The sequence below is a fragment of the Melanostigma gelatinosum genome, assembly GCF_949748355.1.
Source record: "Melanostigma gelatinosum genome assembly, chromosome: 12".
In the NCBI taxonomy this organism is placed as follows: Eukaryota; Metazoa; Chordata; class Actinopteri; order Perciformes; family Zoarcidae; genus Melanostigma; species Melanostigma gelatinosum.
In genome coordinates this window covers 13,243,654-13,268,688 of record NC_136645.1, presented here as the reverse complement: position 1 = coordinate 13,268,688, position 25,035 = coordinate 13,243,654, and the positions used below count along the sequence as shown (strand labels likewise).

The following is a 25,035-nucleotide window of genomic DNA, read 5'->3' as shown; positions in this document are numbered from 1 at the left end:
GTGTTCCCTCTGCCATCCAGCCTCGATATTCACATCATCCCTTGACAGCCACTGATCAATGGACCTATCAGTGTCAGAGTTGGAGATGTCGAAGGGGGGATGGAGAGGACTAAACAAAGACATTTTTAGGATGGCTGTACAGCAGTCAAGGCTGCAGGAAAACAGGGTGAAGGAAGGGATGGAGGGCAGCCATTGATCCACAGTCACAGTCAAGTGGCTTTCATGTTAGCAGATGTCAGGTGTCAGCTATTGGCTGGGCCTGAAAGATGAGCCTGTGTTCCACCGTAATGGAACAGCATCGATTCAGGAGTGTTTGTGCATACAGCAGGAGGACAGAGCAGCATTGATTCACGACCACCATGACAGAAGTGGTTAAGAGTGCCTTCTGTTTGCACCTTTGTCTGTAATTGAGAAGCCATTCTCCAGATGATGTATGCACAAAGTGGCATTGCGCATTCAACTTTAAGTCTTCTGTGTTCTTTGAGAAGAAGTGGTTTATTTCTATGGTACACAAAGTTGAGCTGGTTTTATTTACACACGGTTGTAGAGACACCTGCTGGTGATAGAGTGTATTACAGTGGATGGCAGAATTTGTTACTGAACGAAATGAGGCTGAAGAGTAGAACAAAGCCACCCTAAATCATGAAACCACTGATAAGTGTATCTACCTATTAGGGCAATTGGTGCCAACCCCTTGCACTGTGACTGTCGCCTGCGCTGGTTGTCTGACTGGGTGAAGACCAGCTACAAAGAGCCTGGCATCGCCCGTTGTGCTGGCCCGCAGGGCATGGAGGGCAAGTTGCTGCTCACCACACCTGCAAAGAAGTTTGAATGCACAGGTGAGTTATTGTGATGGACACGGATATATGATGTAAGCAGCACAAGTATCTACATGCAATTCATTCTGAACGGTCTGGTATGTCTTAGGTGATGTGGACTCTACAGTGCTGGCCAAGTGTAACCCCTGTCTGTCCAGTCCCTGTGTGAACCACGGCATCTGTCACAGCGACATGGCGGAGATCTACAGGTGCAGCTGTCCTCCGGGATTCAAGGTGAGAGCTACACAATGCGACCGCCGATTTGTGAATATCCTCTGTGTGTTGCAGGGTCTTGAAGGATGCATGATTTATAGCAAAAAAAGAATTATATTAATTAATATTATATATATGATTTGCCTTTCACTGTCCCAGGGCAAGAACTGTGAGACAGCTCTGAATGCCTGTGTGAGTAACCCATGTGCCAACGGAGGAACCTGCCAAGTGAACGAGGATGAGGAGGGGCAATACAGGTGAGGAAGCCGAGCTTTGAACATCGTATTTACCTCACAAAGAAGAGATGAATGATGATGTAATGAGTGTGTGTGTACGTTTTCGCAGTTGCACATGTCCACTGGGCTTCGAGGGCCCCACTTGCCAAACCAACGTTGACGAATGCGAGGACAACGACTGTGAGAACGGCGCGACCTGCCTCGATGGAGTCAACAACTACACCTGTTTGTGTCCCCCCTACTACACAGGTTAGTGCGTGCAGGACAGTTTGACTCAAGAAGCACCTGCTTTCATAATTGGTTTCATAATTTCATGCAAGTATTGCTTGACCGCATTACTATCTTGGATTTTAAAACATATGAAATTGATCATGCTGTAACAATAAATTGCTACAAGACTTACTTGTTTTGCTGTTTTTGCCGGATGGTTCTTTCTCTGTGTTGTGCAACAGTTCACACTTCTTTTTTTTTGTAATACTTGTTTCGGTGTAGGGGAGATGTGCGAAGAAATGGAGGATGTGTGCGCCCCAGGACGGAGCCCCTGCCAACATCAGTCTACCTGCCTCATCACCTCCACTGGCCCCAAGTAAGTTTTTGCTGTCAGCAACATCAGATGCAGTAAAAAATGATGACTTCACAGTGAAAAATAGACGTCTGTAGCTGTAGCTTTTGATTCCAGTGTTGTGTTTGTGTATTGCAGGTGTGTGTGCTCTCCTGGTTATGTCGGCGATGACTGCAGTGTAGACTATAATGACTGTGAGGAGCATCGTTGTCAGAATGGAGCTCGGTGTGTGGATGAGCTAAATGGATACTCCTGCGTCTGTCCCGAAGGATACGAGTGAGAGGAGCACACGTTTAACACAGGCTTTATGTCGGCTGCATCGTTTCATCTGCTTCACTAACATCGTCCTTCTTCCCTGTCTCTCTATAGTGGTCAGTTGTGTGAGGTTCTCCCATCCCCACTCTCCTTATGTGAGCTGGCCGACTGCCAGAACAATGCACCATGTGTGGAGCGAGGCGGGCGTGCCCTCTGCCAGTGTTCTCCGGAGTTTGGGGGTCCGCGCTGCGAGAAGCTGGTCAGCGTCAACTTTATCGACAGAGACTCCTACCTGCTGCTCTCCGACCTCAAGAACTGGCCGCAGGCTAACATCACCTTACAGGTATCCACAGAGTGTGTTAATGTGTGAATGACTTCTGTGTGTATACACGCTGCCTTTCTGAGACCTGAATAATTCAAACACCCTCTATGCAAACATTTCCGCTCTGTAGGTGTCAACAGCTGAGGATAATGGCATCCTGCTGTACAATGGGGACAATGATCATATTGCAGTGGAGCTCTACCAAGGCCATGTCAAAGTCAGCTATGACCCCGGCAGCCTGCCAGGACATGCCATCTACAGGTAAGCTGCCTTTGAAACAGTGCGGTTTACTGTCACTGTCAGGTGGCATTTGTATGTTTCTTCTATCTTATGTCCCATCTCTGTTTTTCTTTTGCCAGTACTGAGACGATCAACGATGGCCAGTTCCACACTGTGGAGCTAGTGACCTTTGACCAGATGGTGAACCTGTCCATTGATGGGGGTCTCCCTACAACAATGGACAGCTTTGCGGCGGTGCGGCCCCTCAACGGGGAGGCTCCACTATACGTGGGGGGTAGGGGCCCTCTCCAGAACACACCTCCCTCCTCTGCAGGCACTCTTAACTACTACACTACTGTCAATCACCCTCCCTCCCCCCCTCGCTTTCTCACCACTGCAACCAACGCCTCCCCTCAACCCTACCCTCCCTCCACCCACACCATCCCCACCTTCAGTCATGACTGTGTTTGCTAGGGGCCGCACATAAATATGCACAGACGCCAATGCGCCATATTCGCACATTTGCGATGAATGAATAACCCATTTCACCGTGACAAATAAAAGATAACTCTCAAAAATTCGATTTTTGATTATAACCTACAGTGAACATACACCACACCGTGTAATAGTCCAACAGATCTATTGTGTCAAACATTTCTTACACTATGTGAAGTATGCCCTCTAGTGACTACCATAAGAACTACCAGACACGGTCTTAACTTCAGATCATTTCTATATTTGCATGGACGTGTGGAAGGAGTGGCTCATAATTGGTACAGTGTGTTTCAGTGCTGTGCTGTGCTGTTCTTCATTCATACAACACTACAGGAGACATTTTCCCATAACACTTTGCCTTTTGCTGTCATTTGTTTCAAGGATGATGTGTCTTGTGGTGCAAATATATGCACTGTTGGGATACCCATATTTGAAATGCCTTCCTTCATTAGACTCATCCCAGCCCTGTGTTAGTCGTCTGTCTGTGATCCAGTACACATGTCTTCGCACCTTTTTAAAGTCATCTGTTTTCCCCCCTCCTCCTCCAGGCATGCCAGTGGATGTACATTCCGGTGCGTTCCGTCTCTGGCAGCTCCAGAACGGTTCCAGTTTCCATGGCTGTATCCAGAACCTATACATCAACAATGAGCTCCAGGACTTCACCAAGACACAGATGAAACCTGGCGTGGTACCGGGCTGCGAGCCCTGCAAGAAGATCTACTGTGTACATGGCATATGCCAGCCTGATGGGTTCCAGGGACCAGTGTGCCACTGCCAGCCAGGCTGGAGTGGGCCGAACTGTGACCAGACAGCTACCAACCCCTGCCAGGGCAGCAAGTATGTTAGCGAATGGAACATAAATATTATATACATATTGAACAGTTAAACATCTTACCGCCCTTTGTCTTACCACACTATGGGCAGTGGGGGAAGAAGTACTCAAATCCTTTACTTAAATAAAAGTACCAATACAACAACACAATGGAAAGATGCACTGTTACACGTATTGCCATCAAAATACCATTTAAGTAAAAGCACAGAAGTATCATCTGCAAAATGTTCTCACAGAATCAAAAGTAAAAGTACTTCTTCTGCAGAAAAAAATAGCGCCTGTGACTGATTTAATATAAAGCATTTCCTTGTTAGACTGTTGATACTGATACAACGCTGAAGTGTTATTTCACGGCTGTATCTTAGGTGGAGATAGTTTAATCACTTTAGGTTCTTTAGTTCAAGGATTCTCAACCTTCTGTAACTTAAGGCACACTTCCAATTGGTTGATTTGTGAGGACCACCTTCCCAAATGCATAAGAAAAAAACATGACAAAAAAAGGAGGAAAAATAAACATGGCTGTAAATATGTGTTACGCCAACATAAATATGATGCTTGTCCTCACCTGTCACTGCCCCAACATCCAAATGTAATGTGTTCATGGTCATGTTTCCTCACCGCAAGCTTTGTAGTCTTTAATGGCACAGGGCTGTCCCGACATTTTTTTTTACCCTAGCTGGTTAACAGTGGCAACACCGTCTCTACCTGATGTGTCGTGATTGGCGTGGTGATTTTGAAATGTAACAGGTCATTGAAACGATGCATTTTAATTGAATGTGTTTTATCTATTTGAATTCTTGAGCATATTTAGATATGAAAATAACTGGCTTGTATATTACCAAAACATTAATTTGTGATTTAATCTAGCCATTTGGCAGAAGGCTCATCTCCTCAACACACCAGTGGGCCGGGTGAGCTGCCTTAGTCCAGTTGTTTCCAACCAAATTCAAGTACAGTAACAGTACCTCAGTAAATGTAGTCGGGAACCTTTTTTTTTTTTGATGCATCAAATCATGATACTGCTTTTGAAACTTAATTGATTTATATACTGAGGGGGGAATTTGATCAACGTGGTTGTGTCTTACTAGGTGTGTCCATGGAAAGTGCATCCCTCTGGACACTCAGTCGTACCGCTGCGAGTGTGAGGAGGGTTACCGCGGTGCCCTGTGCAACCAACAGGGAGAGCTCTTCAACCCCTGCCGTCGCCTGTCCTGCAAACACGGCCGCTGTCAGATCTCAGACACGGGAGACGCCTACTGTCACTGTGAAAGTGGCTACACTGGGGGGCTTTGTGACGCAGGTTGGTTGTCTCTTTGTCCGTCTGTAATTCTAAAGGGGAAAGAAAAGGTTTAAGTCGGTGATATGATTAAGTCTTAAACAACATTTACCGAGGCATAACATTTCTTAGCTTGTTTTTAACATGTGTATTTGTCTAAAAAGGTTTAATGCTGAAATTTGCGTGAATATAATCATTGTGTAGGCGCTTTGTAAGACATTTATGGAATCCTGCGAGAGTCACCATATCTGGAAAGGAGCACCAGGGCTCTTACTGACCCGCTGACTGACGTAAAGTTTTCGAACAAATGTTTGAAGGACTTTTCCTCTGACATTTTCCATGACATTACTTTATGACATGTTTGATGTCATTTATGACGTATTGTTCTTTGACTTCTTTTACTTTTTTATGACATTGTAGGGAACGACCAAATTCACGGGGCCCCTTTAAGGAAAGGGGCGTAACCCTGGTGACAGGGGGGGTTAAAGGGTGGCAGGAAGTGAACAACAAGCGTAGAAGGCATAATGTTTTGCAGTTGTCCGTCTGTCTGCACCATTCTTGTGAACACAATATCATTGTTTGTCATTAATAACACACTCTATCACAACTCTTTATAACTTTTCTAATTCATTTTTACGACATACTATACGATGACTTTTCTATGACATTTCATTATGGTATACTATATTATGACATTTCTATATCATTGTGGCATTATATATTTTGTCTTTAATTACTTTTTTATGATGACTATTTAATTATATTCTTTATGATATACTCTATTGGGATTTTTTATGGCATTGACTATGACATCCTGTTCTATGACTTTTCATATTACATTTTTTTATCACATTTGTTCAACATCAACATTTGTTGTGATTTTTCTACATGACTTTTTTATGACATTTTCATGACTTCTTTAATAACATGTTTGTTGGCATAATAATGTTCATATGGGGAACAAGATTTTTCCAACTCTTGTGTATTAGTGATTTTACTCTTCTTAAAATCTCTTATTTCGTGCCTTGTTCCCACCCCGTCTATCTGAATTTTGTTAGCAGTTCGATGCGGTCTAAAAAATGTGTCTAATATAACTTCAGGATTCCTGCCTATGATTATGTACCCTGGTTAAGTTAATCTTTGGGTCTTTGTCATGTTTTCCAGAGTCTGAATGCAGAGGGGAACCTGTGCGAGACGTCTACCAGGTACAGAGAGGCTACGCCATCTGCCAAACGACGCGCATGGTGTCTTGGGTGGAGTGCACTGGAGCTTGCGATACGGGGGCCTGCTGCGCCAGCCAGCGAATGAAACGCCGGAAATACACCTTTGAATGCAGCGATGGAACCTCCTTCAGCGAGGAAGTGGAAAAGACCATCAAGTGCGGCTGTATGGCCTGCATGTAGCGCCATTCACTCACATTTCCTGCCGCTGCCGCCGAGCAGAAGATAGAGAGAAAGGAAGAAAGAAAGAGGACTGGAGTAAAGCGAGGGAGGGAAAGAAAGAAAAAGAGAGTATAAAGAATATATATAAAACCTCTATCTATATATTATGGACAACAATGTTTGTAAAATAGGACATTTCCTCCCCTTCCAAGGGTGTGTGACCTACAATAACACAGAGAAACCAACATCATGAGCAACAATGTAGAAGTGACAACAACAGCAACAGAGCCATTGTATCTGCAACATTGTTCCAAGGGGTCCAGAGATTTCAAAGGTTTTGCATTCAGAGTGAGGCATCCCTCCAACCCAAATTACCCAGTGTGAATCCCCCCATCCATCTGTGAGGCATCTGACAGCCTATAGCCACCATCCACCATCTTTGCTTCATGGAGGCAGTGAGGACATTGGGCGTCCAGCCTGGCTAAGAGTGGCAAAAGAGAGAAACAGAGGGATGACAAGAGAGCTGGACCGTTGGACTTGGCAAAGCTATCTTGAGTTGAGCTTGGCTGGGTTACCTGGAGAGGGCTGGATATGGTTTGGGTTGAGTTAAAGTCGTTGTTGGTTCGGTGTAGTACTTTCTCTGCCGGGATACACTCATCCATCCACACATGCACATGTAGAAGTGAACAAAGAGAAGTAAGGATTAGAGTGGCACATAACCCAGTGCGGATGTCGTGACTTTGAGGCCAGTTGGTCCGGTGTCAGTTGTTTGCCGTGAGGTTCCGTAACATAGAAACTACATAAGAATAGAGACTGCACTGACTAGCAGCACTGAAAATGACAGTCGTAGACCTCTCTAAAGTACACGACCACACGCATGGGATACACACAGCCTCAACACTCGTAAGAGGGAGAGGGCTTGTGTGGTTCAACTGTGTATTCTGTTCTGTATAACAAACCAAACCTGGTGCTGGCAGTGCCCAGCGGTTATCATTTCCCCCAGCATGGATTGCCTCAGGGTTCGGGTGATTTGCATAATCCCACCCCCTTTGAGCAGGAGGCTGTTTAGCCCTGCTCGTTTTGATGCCTGCAGTATTAAACTTGTGCAAACTGTTGCATGTGTGGAGAAGAGTTTGCCGACAAATATGTAGAGCTTCTTAATATCATCATACATCTTGTCAAACAAAGGTTGCAGACTCATCTGATTTTAATTTTGTTCCGTCTAATTTCTCACATTGATTTGCTTTTATTTTTTGTTATATTTTGTCTCATGATGTAACCTAACTCCTTTAGCCGCCACCCCCCCAACAACTCTTTATATAGAAATGCCTAACAGATTCTAATATATATATTTGTATTTCATTTTGGTATAGTATTTTTCTATGTTAAAGAGTAAGTCTGTTTCTGGAAGCTTTGGGACTGGTGGTGAGGTATTCAGTTGGTTCCCTAGCTGTTTTTATTCGTTGATCTCACTCGCTTCAACAAGGCAATTAATTACATTAATTGGCCAAAAATACAGCAGATGGTTGGCCTTGTTGTCTCGGAGGCAGTATTGGTCTATAAATATGTTTAATATTGTATATGTTGTCTTCCATGTGAATATTACATATAATTCATGAGAGTCTGTGCTTGATTTTATTTATTTTATCTAAAGGCATTTTCCTGTAGAAAGTGAAAGGCGTACATGTTGCTGACTTTCACATATTTTCTAAAATTCCAAAAAAGAACAAAAAAGGTAAAATAATGAATAAAAATAGCATAAAAATCTGTAAGGTATTCGTAACATCACTTGCTAACGAGTTATGACAGTGTTGTCCTGCTCCCTGGCTCAGGCATTCCTCATTCGCTACGAGGAGCCGGAGAGAACAGAGCCGGGGTTAAGAAAGGTTCCCCTCAAATTGACCTTGTAATTACCATACCACACTTCAAGGCTTCTGATTGTTTTCATGTTCCTTTTGTTGAAGTGTTGGGTTGTATTTCTATCATTTTTATTTTGAGAGATGTTTGCCATCGGTGTTTTTTTTTTTTTTTAGTTCAACAGAGTTAAAGTAGTCAAGCTCAACTTATCATAAGCTGCTTGTCAAGCCAGAAGAAAGAGGATGAAATTGCTTCTGAGGACAATGATCATGTTTAAGGTAATCATCCTAGATTTGTCTGAAGAGGCAACTGTGTGAAGCATTACGTGCCCCGTTACTGACAGATCACAAAAGAGGAAGATCTGGACATTTCAATGTCTGTCAGTTCTGAGTGGCTATCCACACACAGAAAAAAAAAAGAAGACTAAATGGTGCCAATTGCAGTGAACACAACAGTCATACCTGAATGTATAAATGTGTATAGATAAATATGACCTATGCTTATTCATGAAGTGGTAACTTTTAGCTGTTAATTAGTTTCCAATGTAAGATATAGAGATCACATACTGTTCAATAAGTGACAGTCCATCAGGATGCTTCAGGCATTGCTCTCCCTGCAGATTGGGATTGTGTTTATCCATTTTGCTGATCTAAATCTTAAGTCTCTTTATTGTGTGACAGGCTGCAGAGCCAGATATCAGCTTGGTGCAATGGACACAGAGCTCCTATTCAAGTTGCTACCCATGTTACCTTTGTTTTACATGCCGTTGATGTGATCCCAGTAGTGTACAATAACATCAAGGGTCCTGATGAACAGTTACTGTAACTCGTAGGCTGTGTGCCTCGTAAAGGTGCACATTTAGTTGAATGTGGCTTCCTTTTCATGTCTCCTTTCCTTCCTCTGCACTGATCTGTACTAGACTGGTGCGTTCAACTTCCCGGTAGACATCTTAGTGGTGCTTGTGCTATATTGAGATGTAATTCAGTTATCTGGTCACATGACCAGAAACACAGATTTACCATCCTATGAACTATATACATAAATATGTTATTGTAAACAACACAAAGTCTCTGTTGCATTGAACTGGTGCAAAAGCTTAGGAATATCCCGTGTTGGGTTCAGTCGATTTACTTTTTTGTTACAGGATTGATGGTGGGATTTAACTGAACAACTCCCAATAATGCTGAATGTATGTAGTGCCACCGACAAAATGTTTACCAAACCTCCACTCTTTTTCATTAATTAAACTTAAATGTGTGTGCTTTTAACAAAGTTTTGTCTTTTTTATCTTTTACTTAATGTCTTGTTTTGTAAAATAACAAATTAAAGTATAACATTTTAAGCCAATACAGATGAGAAGTCCTTAAAGGGCTTACAGAAAATAGCTACATGAGTAAATCTATCATGGGATATGATCAAAAGCTCCTGAAAGTGACATAAAATGAATAGTTTACATTTAAATTTCAATAGCTTATATTTAATGCACTAATCGGCTTGTGTGTCAAACTGTGCCGTTTGAGAACCCTGGCATACTATGTGATGGAAATACGTCATCGTATAGTATGCAATTAAAAATCACTTATAATACAATGTGCCATAAAACATGTCATAGTATAGTAGTGTAGTATGCTATTCAAATATTTGAAAAGTGGAAGTATAGTTTTCGTAAAAATATTGTAGTACAGAGTACCATAAAAAGTTTAACATAGTACGCCATTAAACTATGTATGGTAGGCCATTACTTAGAATTGTCATCAATCGCATCAAAAAGTCATAGTATTGTATGACATAAAAAATGTCGTCAAATAAAAAGACATAAAATAGTCATAGCACATTATGTCAAAAAAAGTCATAGTATAGTATGTTGAAAGTTGCATAGCGGGTCAAAATAAGTTATAAAAAAGTCAGTATAGCATACTGGAATAAGTCATGAAACGTCATAGTATAGCATGTCAAAAAAAAGTCATAGAATAGCATGTCGAAAAAAGTCATAGTATAGCATGTCAAAACAAAGTCATAGAATAGCATGTCAAAAAAAGTCATAGAATAGCATGTCAAAAAAGTCATAGAATAGCATGTCGAAAAAAAGTCATAGAATAGCATGTCAAAAAAGTCATAGTATAGCATGTCGAAAAATAAGTCATAGTATAGCATGTCAAAAAAAGTCAGAATAGCATGTCAAAAAAGTCATAGTATAGCATGTCAAAAAAGTCATAGTATAGCATGTCGAAAAATAAGTCATAGTATAGCATGTCAAAAAAAGTCATAGAGTAGCATGTCAAAAAAAGTGACAAAGTCAGCAAAGTCAGTATAGCATACTGGAATAAGTCATGAAACGTCATAGTATAGCATGTCAAAAAAAAGTCATAGAATAGCATGTCGAAAAAAGTCATAGAATAGCATGTCAAAAGAAAGTCATAGAATAGCATGTCAAAAAAGTCATAGTATAGCATGTCGAAAAATAAGTCATAGTATAGCATGTCAAAAAAAGTCAGAATAGCATGTCAAAAAAGTCATAGTATAGCATGTCAAAAAAGTCATAGTATAGCATGTCGAAAAATAAGTCATAGTATAGCATGTCAAAAAAGTCATAGAGTAGCATGTCAAAAAAAGTGACAAAGTCAGCAAAGTCAGTATAGCATACTGGAATAAGTCATGAAACGTCATAGTATAGCATGTCAAAAAAAAGTCATAGAATAGCATGTCGAAAAAAGTCATAGTATAGCATGTCAAAAAAAAGTCATAGAATAGCATGTCAAAAAAAGTCATAGAATAGCATGTCAAAAAAAAGTCATAGAATAGCATGTCAAAAAAGTCATAGAATAGCATGTCGAAAAAAGGTCATAGAATAGCATGTCAAAAAAAGTCATAGTATAGCATGTCAAAAAAAGTCAGAATAGCATGTCAAAAAAGTCATAGTATAGCATGTCGAAAAATAAGTCATAGTATAGCATGTCAAAAAAAGTCAGAATAGCATGTCAAAAAAGTCATAGTATAGCATGTCAAAAAAGTCATAGTATAGCATGTCGAAAAATAAGTCATAGTATAGCATGTCAAAAAAAGTCATAGAATAGCATGTCAAAAAAGTCATAGAGTAGCATGTCAAAAAGTCATAGTATAGCATGTCAAAAAAAGTCAGAATAGCATGTCAAAAAAGTCATAGTATAGCATGTCGAAAAATAAGTCATAGTATAGCATGTCAAAAAAAGTCAGAATAGCATGTCAAAAAAGTCATAGTATAGCATGTCAAAAAAGTCATAGTATAGCATGTCGAAAAATAAGTCATAGTATAGCATGTCAAAAAAAGTCATAGAATAGCATGTCAAAAAAGTCATAGAGTAGCATGTCAAAAAGTCATAGTATAGCATGTCAAAAAAAGTCAGAATAGCATGTCAAAAAAGTCATAGTATAGCATGTCGAAAAATAAGTCATAGTATAGCATGTCAAAAAAAGTCATAGAATAGCATGTCAAAAAAGTCATAGAGTAGCATGTCAAAAAGTCATAGTATAGCATGTCAAAAAAAGTCAGAATAGCATGTCAAAAAAGTCATAGTATAGCATGTCGAAAAATAAGTCATAGTATAGCATGTCAAAAAAAGTCATAGAATAGCATGTCAAAAAAGTCATAGTATAGCATGTCAAAAAAGTCATAGAATAGCATGTCAAAAAAGTCATAGTATAGCATGTCAAAAAAGTCATAGAATAGCATGTCAAAAAAGTCATAGTATAGCATGTCAAAAAAAGTCATAGTATAGCATGTCAAAAAAGTCATAGAATAGCATGTCAAAAAAGTCATAGTATAGCATGTCAAAAAAGTCATAGAATAGCATGTCAAAAAAAGTCAGAATAGCATGTCAAAAAAGTCATAGTATAGCATGTCGAAAAATAAGTCATAGTATAGCATGTCAAAAAAAGTCATAGAATAGCATGTCAAAAAAGTCATAGTATAGCATGTCAAAAAAGTTATAGAATAGCATGTCAAAAAAATTCATAGTATAGCATGTCAAAAAAGTCATAGAATAGCATGTCAAAAAAGTCATAGTATAGCATGTCAAAAAAAGTCATAGAATAGCATGTCAAAAAAAGTCATAGAATAGCATGTCAAAAAAGTCATAGTATAGCATGTCAAAAAAGTCATAGAATAGCATGTCAAAAAAAGTCATAGTATAGCATGTCAAAAAAGTCATAGAATAGCATGTCAAAAAAGTCATAGTATAGCATGTCAAAAAAAGTCATAGTATAGCATGTCAAAAAAAGTCATAGAATAGCATGTCAAAAAAGTCATAGTATAGCATGTCAAAAAAAGTCATAGTATAGCATGTCAAAAAAGTCATAGAATAGCATGTCAAAAAAGTCATAGTATAGCATGTCAAAAAAGTCATAGAATAGCATGTCAAAAAAAGTCAGAATAGCATGTCAAAAAAGTCATAGTATAGCATGTCGAAAAATAAGTCATAGTATAGCATGTCAAAAAAAGTCATAGAATAGCATGTCAAAAAAGTCATAGTATAGCATGTCAAAAAAGTTATAGAATAGCATGTCAAAAAAATTCATAGTATAGCATGTCAAAAAAGTCATAGAATAGCATGTCAAAAAAGTCATAGTATAGCATGTCAAAAAAAGTCATAGAATAGCATGTCAAAAAAAGTCATAGAATAGCATGTCAAAAAAGTCATAGTATAGCATGTCAAAAAAGTCATAGAATAGCATGTCAAAAAAAGTCATAGTATAGCATGTCAAAAAAGTCATAGAATAGCATGTCAAAAAAGTCATAGTATAGCATGTCAAAAAAAGTCATAGTATAGCATGTCAAAAAAGTCATAGAATAGCATGTCAAAAAAGTCATAGTATAGCATGTCAAAAAAAGTCATAGTATAGCATGTCAAAAAAAGTCATAGAATAGCATGTCAAAAAAAGTAAAACGGTCATAGAATAGCATGTCAAAAAAGTCATTGAATAGCATGTCGAAAAAAGTAAAACGGTCATAGAATAACATGTCGAAAAAAGTCATCGAATAACATGTAAAAAAAAAGTCAGAAATAGCATGTCGAAAAAAAGTCATCGAATAGCATGTCGAAAAAAAGTCAAAGAATAGCATGTCGAAAAAATGTCATAGAATAGCATGTCGAAAAAAAGTCATCGAATAGCATGTCGAAAAAAAGTCAAAGAATAGCATGTCGAAAAAAGTCAAAAAGTCATAGTATAGTTACTATACTATGACTTTTTTCGACACACTATACTATAGTGTGTCGAAAAAAGTAATGCTCTCAAGGATTGGGGCCATTCCGTGAGCACAGGCTGAGTCCATCCTCTTTACCAAACAAACCATGTGAACCGGTAAGCAGGGGAGCTAATTCTGCGCCGCAAATAACTTTTGCATTTCACCAATAAGGTGAACGTATCACCAATTTCTGAGATGTGGTTATTCATTCACCCTGTTTTCTGATGGGGCCTGGGCCGATGGAGGCCGACTGCTTACCAATCTGTCCCACAGCGGGAGCTTCCTGTGGCGCTCGGGACACTCGCCTGTGAGCCGTATGGCAGGTTACTGCAGGTCCACACCTTGGTAAAATACTGTCATTGGCTACAGCAAGGCATTTCACAAAGCTGAGCGATTGCTTTGGCATGAGGGCACAGTCCACCCGGAGCACTGGCGCCTCAACCATGTAGCACTCGTGAAGGGCGGTAAATGTTCGCGTGGCGGGATGTTAAGCGGCCAGCATGCTTCAAATTACGTGTTTATCGCATCCGGCAGCTGTGTGGAGGTGAGACACTTTCCAGGGTTTAAACTTAGAAGCGTATCGCTCCGCCTACGACTGTGGCCGTTCATAATGGGCATAAACACTTTGCATTTCAATATACAACTTAGTATATTTCAATAACACAGAGCCCTTTAGCTTTCACTTTGTCCCTTTCTTCAACTTCGTCTGATTAAATAACATTTAAACGCTTGTATAAAAGAGCCAAGAAACAAAAGGTAAAATTCCAACATCTTTATATCAACTCCAGCAAAAATACAAAGTTCTTAACATAAAGATGCATCATTCTTGGGATTACCACAAATAAAGCAGTTATTTCTTTCTAATATACAAACCCAAAATCTTTAAATAGCAACTGCAAAGAATAAACATGTTCAAGTCTGATTTGGTGGGCTGCTTTAGATTTGCTAAATCCGTTCGCCTACGTGGAGTTCTTAAACAACAATAAAAACATGGCAGACATGTTTTGCATTTACAGATGATTTACCCTCTGAGAGAAATGAACATAATAAAAAATAACACTGTGCTAAAAATGACAATTGACAACACACTAATGCAAGTTACTACTGGAAGTTAAAGGAACTTCACAATATGAGAACATCTGCCGGACAATAATAAAACAAATAATAACATAAAACTTCAACATACTTGAATTCACAACTCAGAAGTGTGACTAGACCACCCCAAAAATATCATATCCAACGTGTGTATAATTAGGGATGGCATTCATCACCCTGTAATCTGCTATTAACGCTCAAGCGGCCAGAAGCGTAGTTCATATTAACCAACCAAATATACATACTGTTCAGGCCTTTTTATGAAATTGTGTTGCGCAGTGATACACAAACCGGTATCTCAGTCATCTCAGATAGCTTTTCACTTCAGCATTTTAATGGGCACTAAATGTGCATACACGTTATTAAATGAGGTTAGTATTTTTAAAGCTCAGGGGCATAAATATAGTTTTGTGTTTTAGTTGTAGAAAGGCAACCGCTCTAATGCAAGAGTTGCTAAAATTGTCTCCACATCAGCAAGACCGTAACACATGCAGATGCAGGTAAAATACTCAAAGTGACGTCACTATTACGAGCAGATAACAATGGGTGCAATGGTCAGAAGTGACTGCAGAGGTACACAGTGATGAACATGACCCAAAACAACATGGACAACATAAAAAATTACAAACGTTCCTCATGACACATACAGATCACACCGGTCTGTTTTTAGCAAGTCAGACTCGCATTTGCTTTAACATCTAGAACAACTACAGTGAGAACAATATTAAGTTAATGCTCTGGCAAAATGAGGATATAAAAATAAACCTGGCAGGTCAGACCGAATCAGAAAGTTTGGTGAATGGTGACGACCGCTCCGGGAATAGAAAGCTGTTGTAACTGAAGGACGGGAGTTTTCACACTTAGCAACACATTCTATTACTTTACACTTCATAAATAAGGCACCGGGTCACAATAGCCACATATTCACACTTGTGATTGGAAGACAGGCTGGAGATACACGTTACCTACTTCTGGACGTAAAGATGGTATTGAAAAGCTGATCTGCCTTCTTCACAGCAAGCTCTCTGAACACTGCATGCTATCATCAAAAACTAGAATTATACACAAAAAAAAAAAAAAAAAAGATTTGAAACCGAATGGTGAGTGAATGTTGTTATTCCAACTTCTAAAATGAGGTTTGATGGGCCATTATCTCCAGCCGTGTCGCAGAGTGCTGAAACAGAAGCTACACCTGCTAGACATCACACAGGAACTCATCTGTAGTCCCCGAACACTCAGCAAATAATCCATCACATTTCTATTTTCACACTGAAGCTTTACAAAAGCAGACATCTCTTCCTACTTCACATATTTGCCGACTGAAAAAGGTGCCATCTGAAGAGTAGAAAATAGAAACTTCTGGTCCTTCTGAGTATATTCCAGATAAAGGAAGACAAAATCCTCTTACTAAAGATGATCTCTCTCGCTCTGCGTGTGCATTTCATTTGGAGAGTGATGTCCTGGTGCGCTTCGCTGGGGTCTGCAGAAGCGCCCGAGTTCTCTTGGTGGCCGATTTAGTCGCGCTGCGTGGCGTCGCGGCGGCTTGCCTTTTCTTCGCGGGAGGCTTTACGGCCCCTCGTCTCGACGGCGTGGGCTCCTCACCTTTCCTGACTCGTTTAGGAGATGGACTTTGTGTCTTCGTGGACTTTGTGGCCCTCTTTGAAGCATGTCTGGGGCTTCCGCTCAAAGAGCCCGCCACCTCGATTTTCCTCTGGGACCTTGTTAGTACCTGGTCAGGTGAGGTCGGAGACTTGACGTCCGCGCTCTGCTGTTGGGTTTCAACGGCGTTCTCTGTACCTTTGACTTCAGGGACAGCACTTGGGGACGATTCCTTTGTTTGGATTTTTGCAGCACTCACTTTGTTCAAGGCGGGTTTTTCCACCTCTGTTTTCTCTGCTTCGATTTCCTTCTTATCTTCGACCTTGCTTTTAGGTGTGTCAACGGGGTTGTGTTCAGATGTTTTAGGAGACCCTAGTCGTTGAGAACATCTCTTTGGCAATTCATCGTTTTTAGTTGCATCTCTTGAAGCTCTACCGCTGCTCGGAGCCTTGACTGTCTGTTGAACGGGAGGCTTTGTAGTTTTTTTGCCAGCCAATGTTTTCCTTCTTTCCATTTTTGCGGCAGATGCTTTCATTTGTTTGCCAGCCGGTAGGGGAGATTTCTTTGCCTTGAGAGATGGTTTCAGATTCGACTTGGCGGCAGACTTTTTGGCGGCCAGTCTTTTCATATTGTTGGTTTTTAAAGTTTTTGAGGCCTCCTTGAGTCTAACATTGGTTTGCTGAACCTGCATCTTCTCTCGGATGTTTGAGTATTTCCTCAAGATCCTTGCACTGGCTGGATTCTTTGATTTACCAGAGGATTTCTGTGATTCAGCTGTTTGTCCACAGGCTTTGGCAGACTTAGTCAAAGTCCGAGTAGTACTGGGGAGCTCTCCTCTCTCTCTTCCTTTCACTGCATTGGCTTCTTGCTCCAGTGCTTTAGCAATCAGCTTCTGACTCTTAGGGTTGCTCTTCACAGGAGAGGCAATGGCAAACTTTTTCAAATGTTTCTTCAAGCGCTCTGCCTGTAGGCTTGGAAATACCCCCTGAGAGGTCCCTGAAGCACTAGATGAGCTGTGGAAGCACAGCTGAGTTTCTGACGGAAGACGTGTATTCACCTTCTTGACGATGACAAGGGACTTTGTTTCTGTTGTTTCGAGGAACCAGCGACAAATACTGCTGAGATTAAAACCTTTCATGAAGAGCATTTGGACCGGAGAGTATTTCTGGTGGTCTGAAGATTTCGATTTTCTGGCCCTGCGTTTACTTTTCCATATAGCCGCCTGTCTGTCGGCTTTGTTTCTGTATTTTGTTGCTGGCTGACCCTCTTTGTCCAAATGCACCCAGCCTTTTTGCATTTTATCATACTTAACGTTCAGATTTGTAATTAGGTGTTGGTTCTCGTCTCCAGTCAGAGCCTCAAAGAATTTGTTTGTTTGTTTTGGGGGCCCGGGTCGTGGTGCAATGACAGGGATGGCTGAGCTATGGGGCAGCACAGCTGCAACAGACACCGGAAGAGGCTTCACCTGAGCTTTGATTATTCTGATCGGGGAAGTTACGTCACTCGGTCTCTCATCTGCAGTAACAGCACTGGTAGAGGCTACAGCCGGTCTTTGTGATCTCAAAGCCAATTTGTTGTTGTTCACTGGTGACGTAACAGGCTGGGGGGACACTTCAACCTTACTGCTCTCACTTCTTAATGGCATTCTTTGGGGTTTTTCTGACACGGAAGAACTGCCTTCATCTCCACTTGCAGACCGGCCTTCTAAAGATGCTACATTTGGCTTCTGCAACAAAGCAACATCACTTGCAGCTGCCTCCTTTCGGAGAACCCGCTTACTTCTTAATGGCATAATCTGTGTTTGCATTTCAGTCTTTACAGGACTTTGATTTTCCAAAGGACTTGATAACTCACTGTTAAGTTGCTCATTGTTACTGTCATCTACTACCATCTGTATAGACTGGAGCTTCGATCTATTTTCTACTTTGCTTTCTTGTGTTTCTTCAAAGGTCGTCTCTACTGGCTGATTCTTTTCAATGTTTAATTCTACAGTTGTCTCTGGGACTGCTTCCTGTTGGGACTTTTCAGAGGCTGCAGGGGAAGGTGACCTGATTGGAGGAGAAGCAACAGGAAGTGAAGAAGGAAAGGGGAGGTGCTCTGTAGATGGAAGAGCCTGGGTAGCAGTAGGTTTCGGAGGTAAAATGGAAGGGACAGCATTTGATTTGGGAGGTGATAAAGGAGTTCCAGACCTAAGTTGCCGCTGATCGGAGAGGACAAGCAGACTCTCCTGATCTCTCTGAACTTTCTTTTGTTTCCGAATTTGTTTGGTCTTTGAGGGAAATTTAGATTTTGGGCTAGATGGTACGGCAGAGGATGGTTCTTTCACCTGCTCAATCTCAGGAGTAGTCTCAGTCGATTTTACAGCTCTGTCTGATTCAGGTAGAGTTGGATCAACAGAAGTCTTGTTGGGGACATTCCGACTAGATTTCACTGGGGTTTTCTTCGGCGACGTGGTGCTGTTATTTGATCTACGACGCAGACTTCTGTCAGATGCCGATATGGGTCGACCATTCACAAACCCCACTACCACTGCTTCCGCTTTTCTTAACCGCTTTGGCAACGAAACTACAGCTCCTCTTTTTCTACGCCAGGGGGGTAATTCCTTCAAGAGTGAGTCGAGTGTCTTTGAGGACACGTCGTCGTCATTCTCACCTTCATGCCCTAAAGGTACAACACCGTCAACTGCTTCGGATGTTTTCATTTCCATCTCTTTCACCGTTGGCTCCTCTGCCGAACCTGTGGTGTTGGACTCAACTGCGACTTCAAAGTTGTTGAAGTGCATCTTTGACTCTGGTGGAAGTTCCTGCAGTTGCTCTACTTGTACTTCCTCCCTGTTGTTTTCCTCTATTTCTTCCTCAACTTGAGCCACCAGTGATGGGGCTCTATTTTGATGGAGAACAGGCTCACTGTTGTGCACGTCTTCTAGTGAAAGCTGGGGCTCATCTTGTTCTATGGACTCTTCCTCTAATGGTTCCACTACGGTTTCTGCGACTATTTGGTCGTTACTTTCACCGATGTCCTCTTGAAGCTCGGGCTTGTTCTCCTTTTCTGCTTCAAATGGAGCCTGAGCAACACTTTCTTCACTTTCTGCTGTTGTCCCCGAATCACCAGTTGTATTCTGTTCTACATCTGGGCTCGCATCTGTTTCTTGGGTTTCTGTTGGAGGCCTTACCGGAGACAAAGGAGCAGACTGCCCCTTGCTCTGACACTGACCTGTCTGACTAGTTTCAACTAGAATGTCTACTTCACTGGCTGCTACCTCCACCATATCTCCTGTTCCTGGTATCACACTCTCATCCGACTCTTCTGTGGACATTTGCTGATTCAGTGCCTCCCGGCACGCACCGGCAATAGGCATATCCACAGGCGGTACTCCCTCAGGCTTTAAAAGCACTTGCTTTGGGGTGACCAATGTGATAAGCTCTGGCATTGGATTCGGACAGGTGCCCCTCCCAGCCAATGTACGGACAGTTTTTAACTCCCAGATTTCATTTGAATACATATGTCCTCTGGTGCTTTTCCTGGCATTGCGGCGTGGACGCATGCCGCGCCGCTGTTCCTTAAAACACTCTGTAATTGGTTTGTCAATAAAAACAATATCACAGTGGCCAAGATCAGGGTCAGCTATTCCCCTACAAGCCGAGTCCCTGCTCCGATGATCAGACGATGACTTGATGGTCTTCCTTGCAGTCCGCGGAGAGTCTGAAGGAATGGTCATGTGGACTGAAAACAGGTTTGCCGGTTTATCTTTGGCATGCCCTAGAGCCTCTCTCTGCCTTGCTTGATGTGTATGACTAGTCTGATTGTGTCTTTTCACAGCGGAGCTGAGTCGGGCACCATGAGTCTCTGTTCTGTGTGATGAATTTGAGTTACCCTGTCTGTCCTCCAAAGTGTCAGAGTGAGATGACAGAGAGGTGTTGAGCACACATGACAACTTCTTACCAACGTTGCTGGTCATGATTTTCATCTTCAGAGGGGCATGATCACCATTACGGTTGTTCTCTGCCTCCATTGGATCAGCAGTGGGAGTGACCAAAGCTTGGTTACTCCCGGACCCAGGGCTGCGAAGATCCAACGCAGGGCCTGCAGATGTTTTCAGCGAAACAGCATTCTCTGGAACTTTTTTCATCGCACAGCTGCTTGGGACAGAATGGGACATATCCTGGACCTCTGACTTGGGAGTTGATGCGCTGGGAAACCTTAGCTCAGGGCATGACTTCTCAGGGGTGACTGCACTGGATTTTGCAGTAGAACAAGCAGGTACCTGGATTCCAGAGGTAGATTTAGAGGCTTGCTGCGTATTGGAAGATGCCAGTGCTTTGACCTCCGTCTGTAGAAAGCCTATGGCATCTACTATCTGTCTCTGATGGTGGGGACAGAGTTTGGCCATGAACTGTTCCAGCGTGGAGATGGACTGCAGGTCTTTTGCCTTTGCAATAGGCAAGTCGTGAGGCTCGCTGAGGGGACAAAGAACACAATGGATGTAATTGCACATCAAGAAGATGCAGCATTGGTTTATACCATTGATTGGTATGTGATTATTACACTTATGAAGACAAATGTCCATTCATCTCTACAACTAAGAGCTAAATGTTTTTGTGAAATAATTCACAAATGTTAAACAATGTTCATCATTGCATATTTATTAGAAGAATAGGTGATTTTAAAAGTGAAGCTTTCAATCCAGTGAACTTGACCAATAATAACATTGTTACAGCTATAACATTTTTCTTTTTTTGCACAGTGGTGCCTTTTGTTACAGTATACATCGAGAAAATTTACACATGCACAAGACATTTAGTAATGGTTGCCCATTCCGATTAAAACAAGTCAAACACGTGTTTATCACTTGAAAGACCAAATACATTAGGGGGAAATATAGAGTACATCATTTTTGTCAGGTTTACATGTTTTATAAATAGTGCAAAGGGTGACACAAGTGCTCAACAATTTAAGACAAATTAACTATTAAAAGTAAAATCAATTGCAACATGCAAAGTTAGTTATTGTAATACATGTGAGGTTTTGTTAGAGGTGGGGGTGTGTTTCTGTATTAAGTTTTTTTTTGAGTGAGGTAGGTCCATTACAAAACCCTCCAAGAGCCTTGGAACATTTATACCGTCACATTACGCCAAAAATATATCAATCTTACTCTGAAAAGTTTATTTTCTTTGTAAAAAAAAAAAGAAAAAAAAAGAAAGAATTGAGAGTCATTGTGGTCTTTTAGCAAGAAAATGAACACACAAATGAAACCACATCTGGATCCCTGAGGTGACATGTCACAAGGCTATGCTGGGTAGTGATGAATTGAAATAGCTTTTCCCACAGCGTGTGCTGCTGAGCTAGATGTGCTGGCAACTGCATGAAATGTAGTCAGAAAATGTTCTGTTGAGCATCGTCTAAAAACCCTTTAAAGCAGATACTTACAAACGTACATTGTATCTGTACACAACTATAAATGCTGCGTTGCCAAATACCATGCTACTGATATTTCCATTGTGACAAAGTAAAGCTGAAATCTCAAACGATGGTGGAATATATAGAGCTAAGCTTGCTATCTACTAAGCTCGCCTAAGCTCGACTAAGCATTGCGGAGTGGCAAAGTTAAATCTGGATTTACATTATTACTTTGTTGAATTGTGCCTGTTTTGATGTTAGTATATACTCTACGAAATACACGGACTAATAAACAGAATAGTTATTAAAAAAACATTACAGATGTCAGCTTTAAATAGCGATGTGAACAATACAACCTTTGAAGTAGGAGGCGCGAGTGTTTTTGTTATAATCTCCAGAAATGCAGTTTTAGGTTTTACATTAAGTTGGTTTTTTTAATCAAATATGTGCTGCTTAAGGCACTGACCTGGAAAGAAACTTGTTTATTAAATACCCGATTGGTCAACATCTTACCTGGACTGAGGTTATATTGACATTCAGTGCCTAACAAAGTATTGAAAACAATAAAAACAGTGAAAAGCTGCACTACCTTTTTTTTGGGCTGCAAACACAAACATATTTCTACAGCGTGCCAACATATCTGAAATATAACTTTTTGAGATTAGAAAATATATTTTTAGGGATTAAAAAATAACATTTGCTGGAAATGGAACCTGACCAATGTTGTTGCTTAGCTCATTAACTTCACAGCCCTCTTTGAAAGGTCTAAGGAGTAAAGTGGTGTACCTGAATAATGAGTGGTAAGTGTTGCATCCCTGAGGGTCTCGCTCTTTGTTTCACTTAGCATTACGGTAAAGAAGTGACACTAAGTACATGCCTTTCTCCTCCAGAGGAATAACATAACCAGAACTAACCACTCTTAACAAGCAGATGCAAAGCAAACGCATTTCAACAATATTTGACAAGCACACAAACAAAGTTGTGTTAACTCGTCCACGATGTTCATATACTGCACATTATAGATAATCTGTCAATTACGAACGACTATATTTCATCATACATCTTCAGTGAACCATTAACCAGATTGAGAACTGGTTTAGGGATATTTCACGTTCACAGTACAATCTACTTTATACATTGCTGACTTGACGGTAAATACACCAACACCCCGGTACTTTCAATTCAACTGCCTCAAAGATAGACTTTACCACATACAACTAACTTCCCACTGACACATATGATTTTGTCCAATCATGCACGACATACCTAGTGTTATTCCTGTATACATTGTTCACGTTAAATCAAATATACCTTATCTGTACATATTTTTTTTTTATGGACAGAGACTTTAGACTTTAGTCCACATACATTATATTAAACAAGCAAACGATACCTAACTTGCGTCAGAATACAGTGGGACAACCTTAACTTTTGTCCCTTCACATCTATAATGAAAGAGTTAAATATATCTGGAATCTAAAATGATATGCTTGTGTCTATAAACACTGTGAATTACTTCTTTGATTAAATCCATTTACATTCACGGTTACTAAATTGATGATAAAACCATTAATTGTGTAGATATCGATTAATCAAGACGGCATAAACAAAATAATTCCAAACATATCAGTTTAAGTCAGTATGGAAGGGGATGAGACTCTTCCTCCACTTTGAGGAAAAGAGGTTTCCACATAGAAGGGCATCATGAAAAAATGCTTTTTGATCAGAACTGTCTGAACATCCCCATCCCAAAAATAAAAAATAAAAAATAAAATAGATGAGGGTGCGATTCATTTCAGATACACTGAAAGGTTTACAAACGGTTGCACTGTGACAGATTTATGAGCTCTTCCTGTAAACGATTTGGCTTTAAGATTTTCACAATGGACCGTGTTGTGTACATGAGAAATTGCTACATTAACCCGCCATGAGAACAGTCGACTGCGATATGGATTCTCCAGATGAGGTAGTCAACCATTCGATTTGCTACAATAGACCGTGAGGAGCGCAAACTAACTGTTCTACCTTTCAGCACAACCAAAGCGCTTGTAATAGATGAATTAACATGCATTCAACACTCGGAATGAGAATAAATAAAGTAATGCTGAATGATTGTCAAAGCAAGAATAATGTAATCAATGACAGTGAAGTTTTTTCTTAATCCTAATAATCGTACACGTGTACTTGAAGCAACTGCTTTGTTTTAAAATTGCATCTGAGCCAAAGTTATTCAGACATTTTGCATGTAGGAAAACTATATGCAATTCAGAGTCCTTCATTAGTTACAAATAATGAAGATGTTATCCTTAAATTGACAAGAAATGTTAATATTAAAAAAAAAAGTATTCCTGAATTTATAAATCAAAGAAAATGCAGAATAAGAGAAGCCAAACAAGTAAGTAAGTTTATCATCGAACAGAAAGTTAAACTATTGTTACAGTGCTATTAACATACAAGTAATAAGTAATATGTGCGCAAGTCCCTGAAGTGTCACTACCAACTCTCACGCAAAAATGTTTACAATCTAGGCAATGTTATGTATTATATGCCTGCAAATATAATATCTGAACTAATGCTTGTAGTGAAGGAATCATTTCTTTTATCAAAACATCCACGTTCATCGAAGCAACATTGTGTACATCGAAAATCCAGCAGGATTTGCAAAAAATAATAACCAAGATCTGCTCGAGTTGTGTGTCAACCGGATGAAAGAATTATGGGCCGTGATCCCATATTCTGGAATGTCCTGAGGTATAAATGAAAATGCACAATGAGGCGTCCCGACAGAGCAAAACAATGCCCCCCCGGACCAAGGCAGAGTAAAAAACATGGAGTTCCCTCTGCGGAGTCCACTTGGCAAAAATTCAATGGTAAGTATTGGCAGCAGGGGACAGGCCGTATGTAAACGTGTTTCACCCATCTGTGTGGACTCAGCCTGAGATGGTATTATTTATTTATATTTATATATATATATATATTCAATAATTCAAGCCAAGTATGAACACGACAGCCAGGAGATGCATTATTACTTCTCTTCCTCACAGGGACAAAACATTTAGTTTCATTGAATTTTTGCCAAAGTAACTCTTGAAAAAGGTTGGTGAGATTGAGGCGTGAATATAAGAGTAGCTAACAAGTTCGCAACTTTGACTAGCTAGCCAATGTTAACGAGCTAGCCAATTTTAACGAGCTAGCCAATGTTAACGAGCTAGCCAATGTTAACGAGCTGGCACAGTCGGCCAGTATGTTACGCTCC

General features: G+C 40.5%; 3 protein-coding genes across 3 annotated transcripts in view; 1 reads left to right on the top strand and 2 right to left on the bottom strand.

Moving 5' to 3' along the window:
- The window catches only part of slit1a (slit homolog 1a), an 83,343-nt gene extending 73,623 nt beyond the window's left edge, over positions 1-9,720 (top strand). The window contains exons 26-37 of the mRNA XM_079280214.1: positions 676-839; positions 928-1,052; positions 1,191-1,288; positions 1,377-1,516; positions 1,760-1,853; positions 1,968-2,105; positions 2,199-2,427; positions 2,537-2,667; positions 2,766-2,920; positions 3,669-3,957; positions 5,041-5,252; positions 6,393-9,720. Coding sequence (XP_079136340.1) covers positions 676-839; positions 928-1,052; positions 1,191-1,288; positions 1,377-1,516; positions 1,760-1,853; positions 1,968-2,105; positions 2,199-2,427; positions 2,537-2,667; positions 2,766-2,920; positions 3,669-3,957; positions 5,041-5,252; positions 6,393-6,631 — 2,014 coding nt within the window. The 3' untranslated portion in view covers positions 6,632-9,720. The remainder of the gene's footprint in view (positions 1-675; positions 840-927; positions 1,053-1,190; positions 1,289-1,376; positions 1,517-1,759; positions 1,854-1,967; positions 2,106-2,198; positions 2,428-2,536; positions 2,668-2,765; positions 2,921-3,668; positions 3,958-5,040; positions 5,253-6,392) is intronic.
- Positions 9,721-14,522: 4,802 nt separating this feature from the next.
- On the bottom strand, positions 14,523-20,326 carry LOC306786098 (uncharacterized protein). The gene has a single exon (XM_079280738.1). It carries the CDS (start codon positions 20,098-20,100, stop codon positions 16,225-16,227), a length of 3,876 nt encoding a protein of 1,291 aa, XP_079136864.1. The 5' UTR covers positions 20,101-20,326; the 3' UTR covers positions 14,523-16,224.
- LOC306785721 (ligand-dependent nuclear receptor corepressor-like protein) overlaps positions 20,196-25,035 on the bottom strand; it is a gene marked incomplete at both ends in the record, with an annotated part of 23,666 nt that continues 18,826 nt past the window's right edge. Inside the window, 2 exons of the mRNA XM_079280177.1 lie at positions 20,196-20,233; positions 20,325-20,839. Of these exons, the coding sequence (XP_079136303.1) occupies positions 20,196-20,233; positions 20,325-20,839 (553 nt within the window). The remainder of the gene's footprint in view (positions 20,234-20,324; positions 20,840-25,035) is intronic.

Excerpts from the sequence above, each read along its gene's own strand:
- LOC306786098 (XM_079280738.1), bottom strand. The coding sequence starts at position 20,100 with ATGACCATTCCTTCAGACTCTCCGCGGACTGCAAGGAAGACCATCAAG.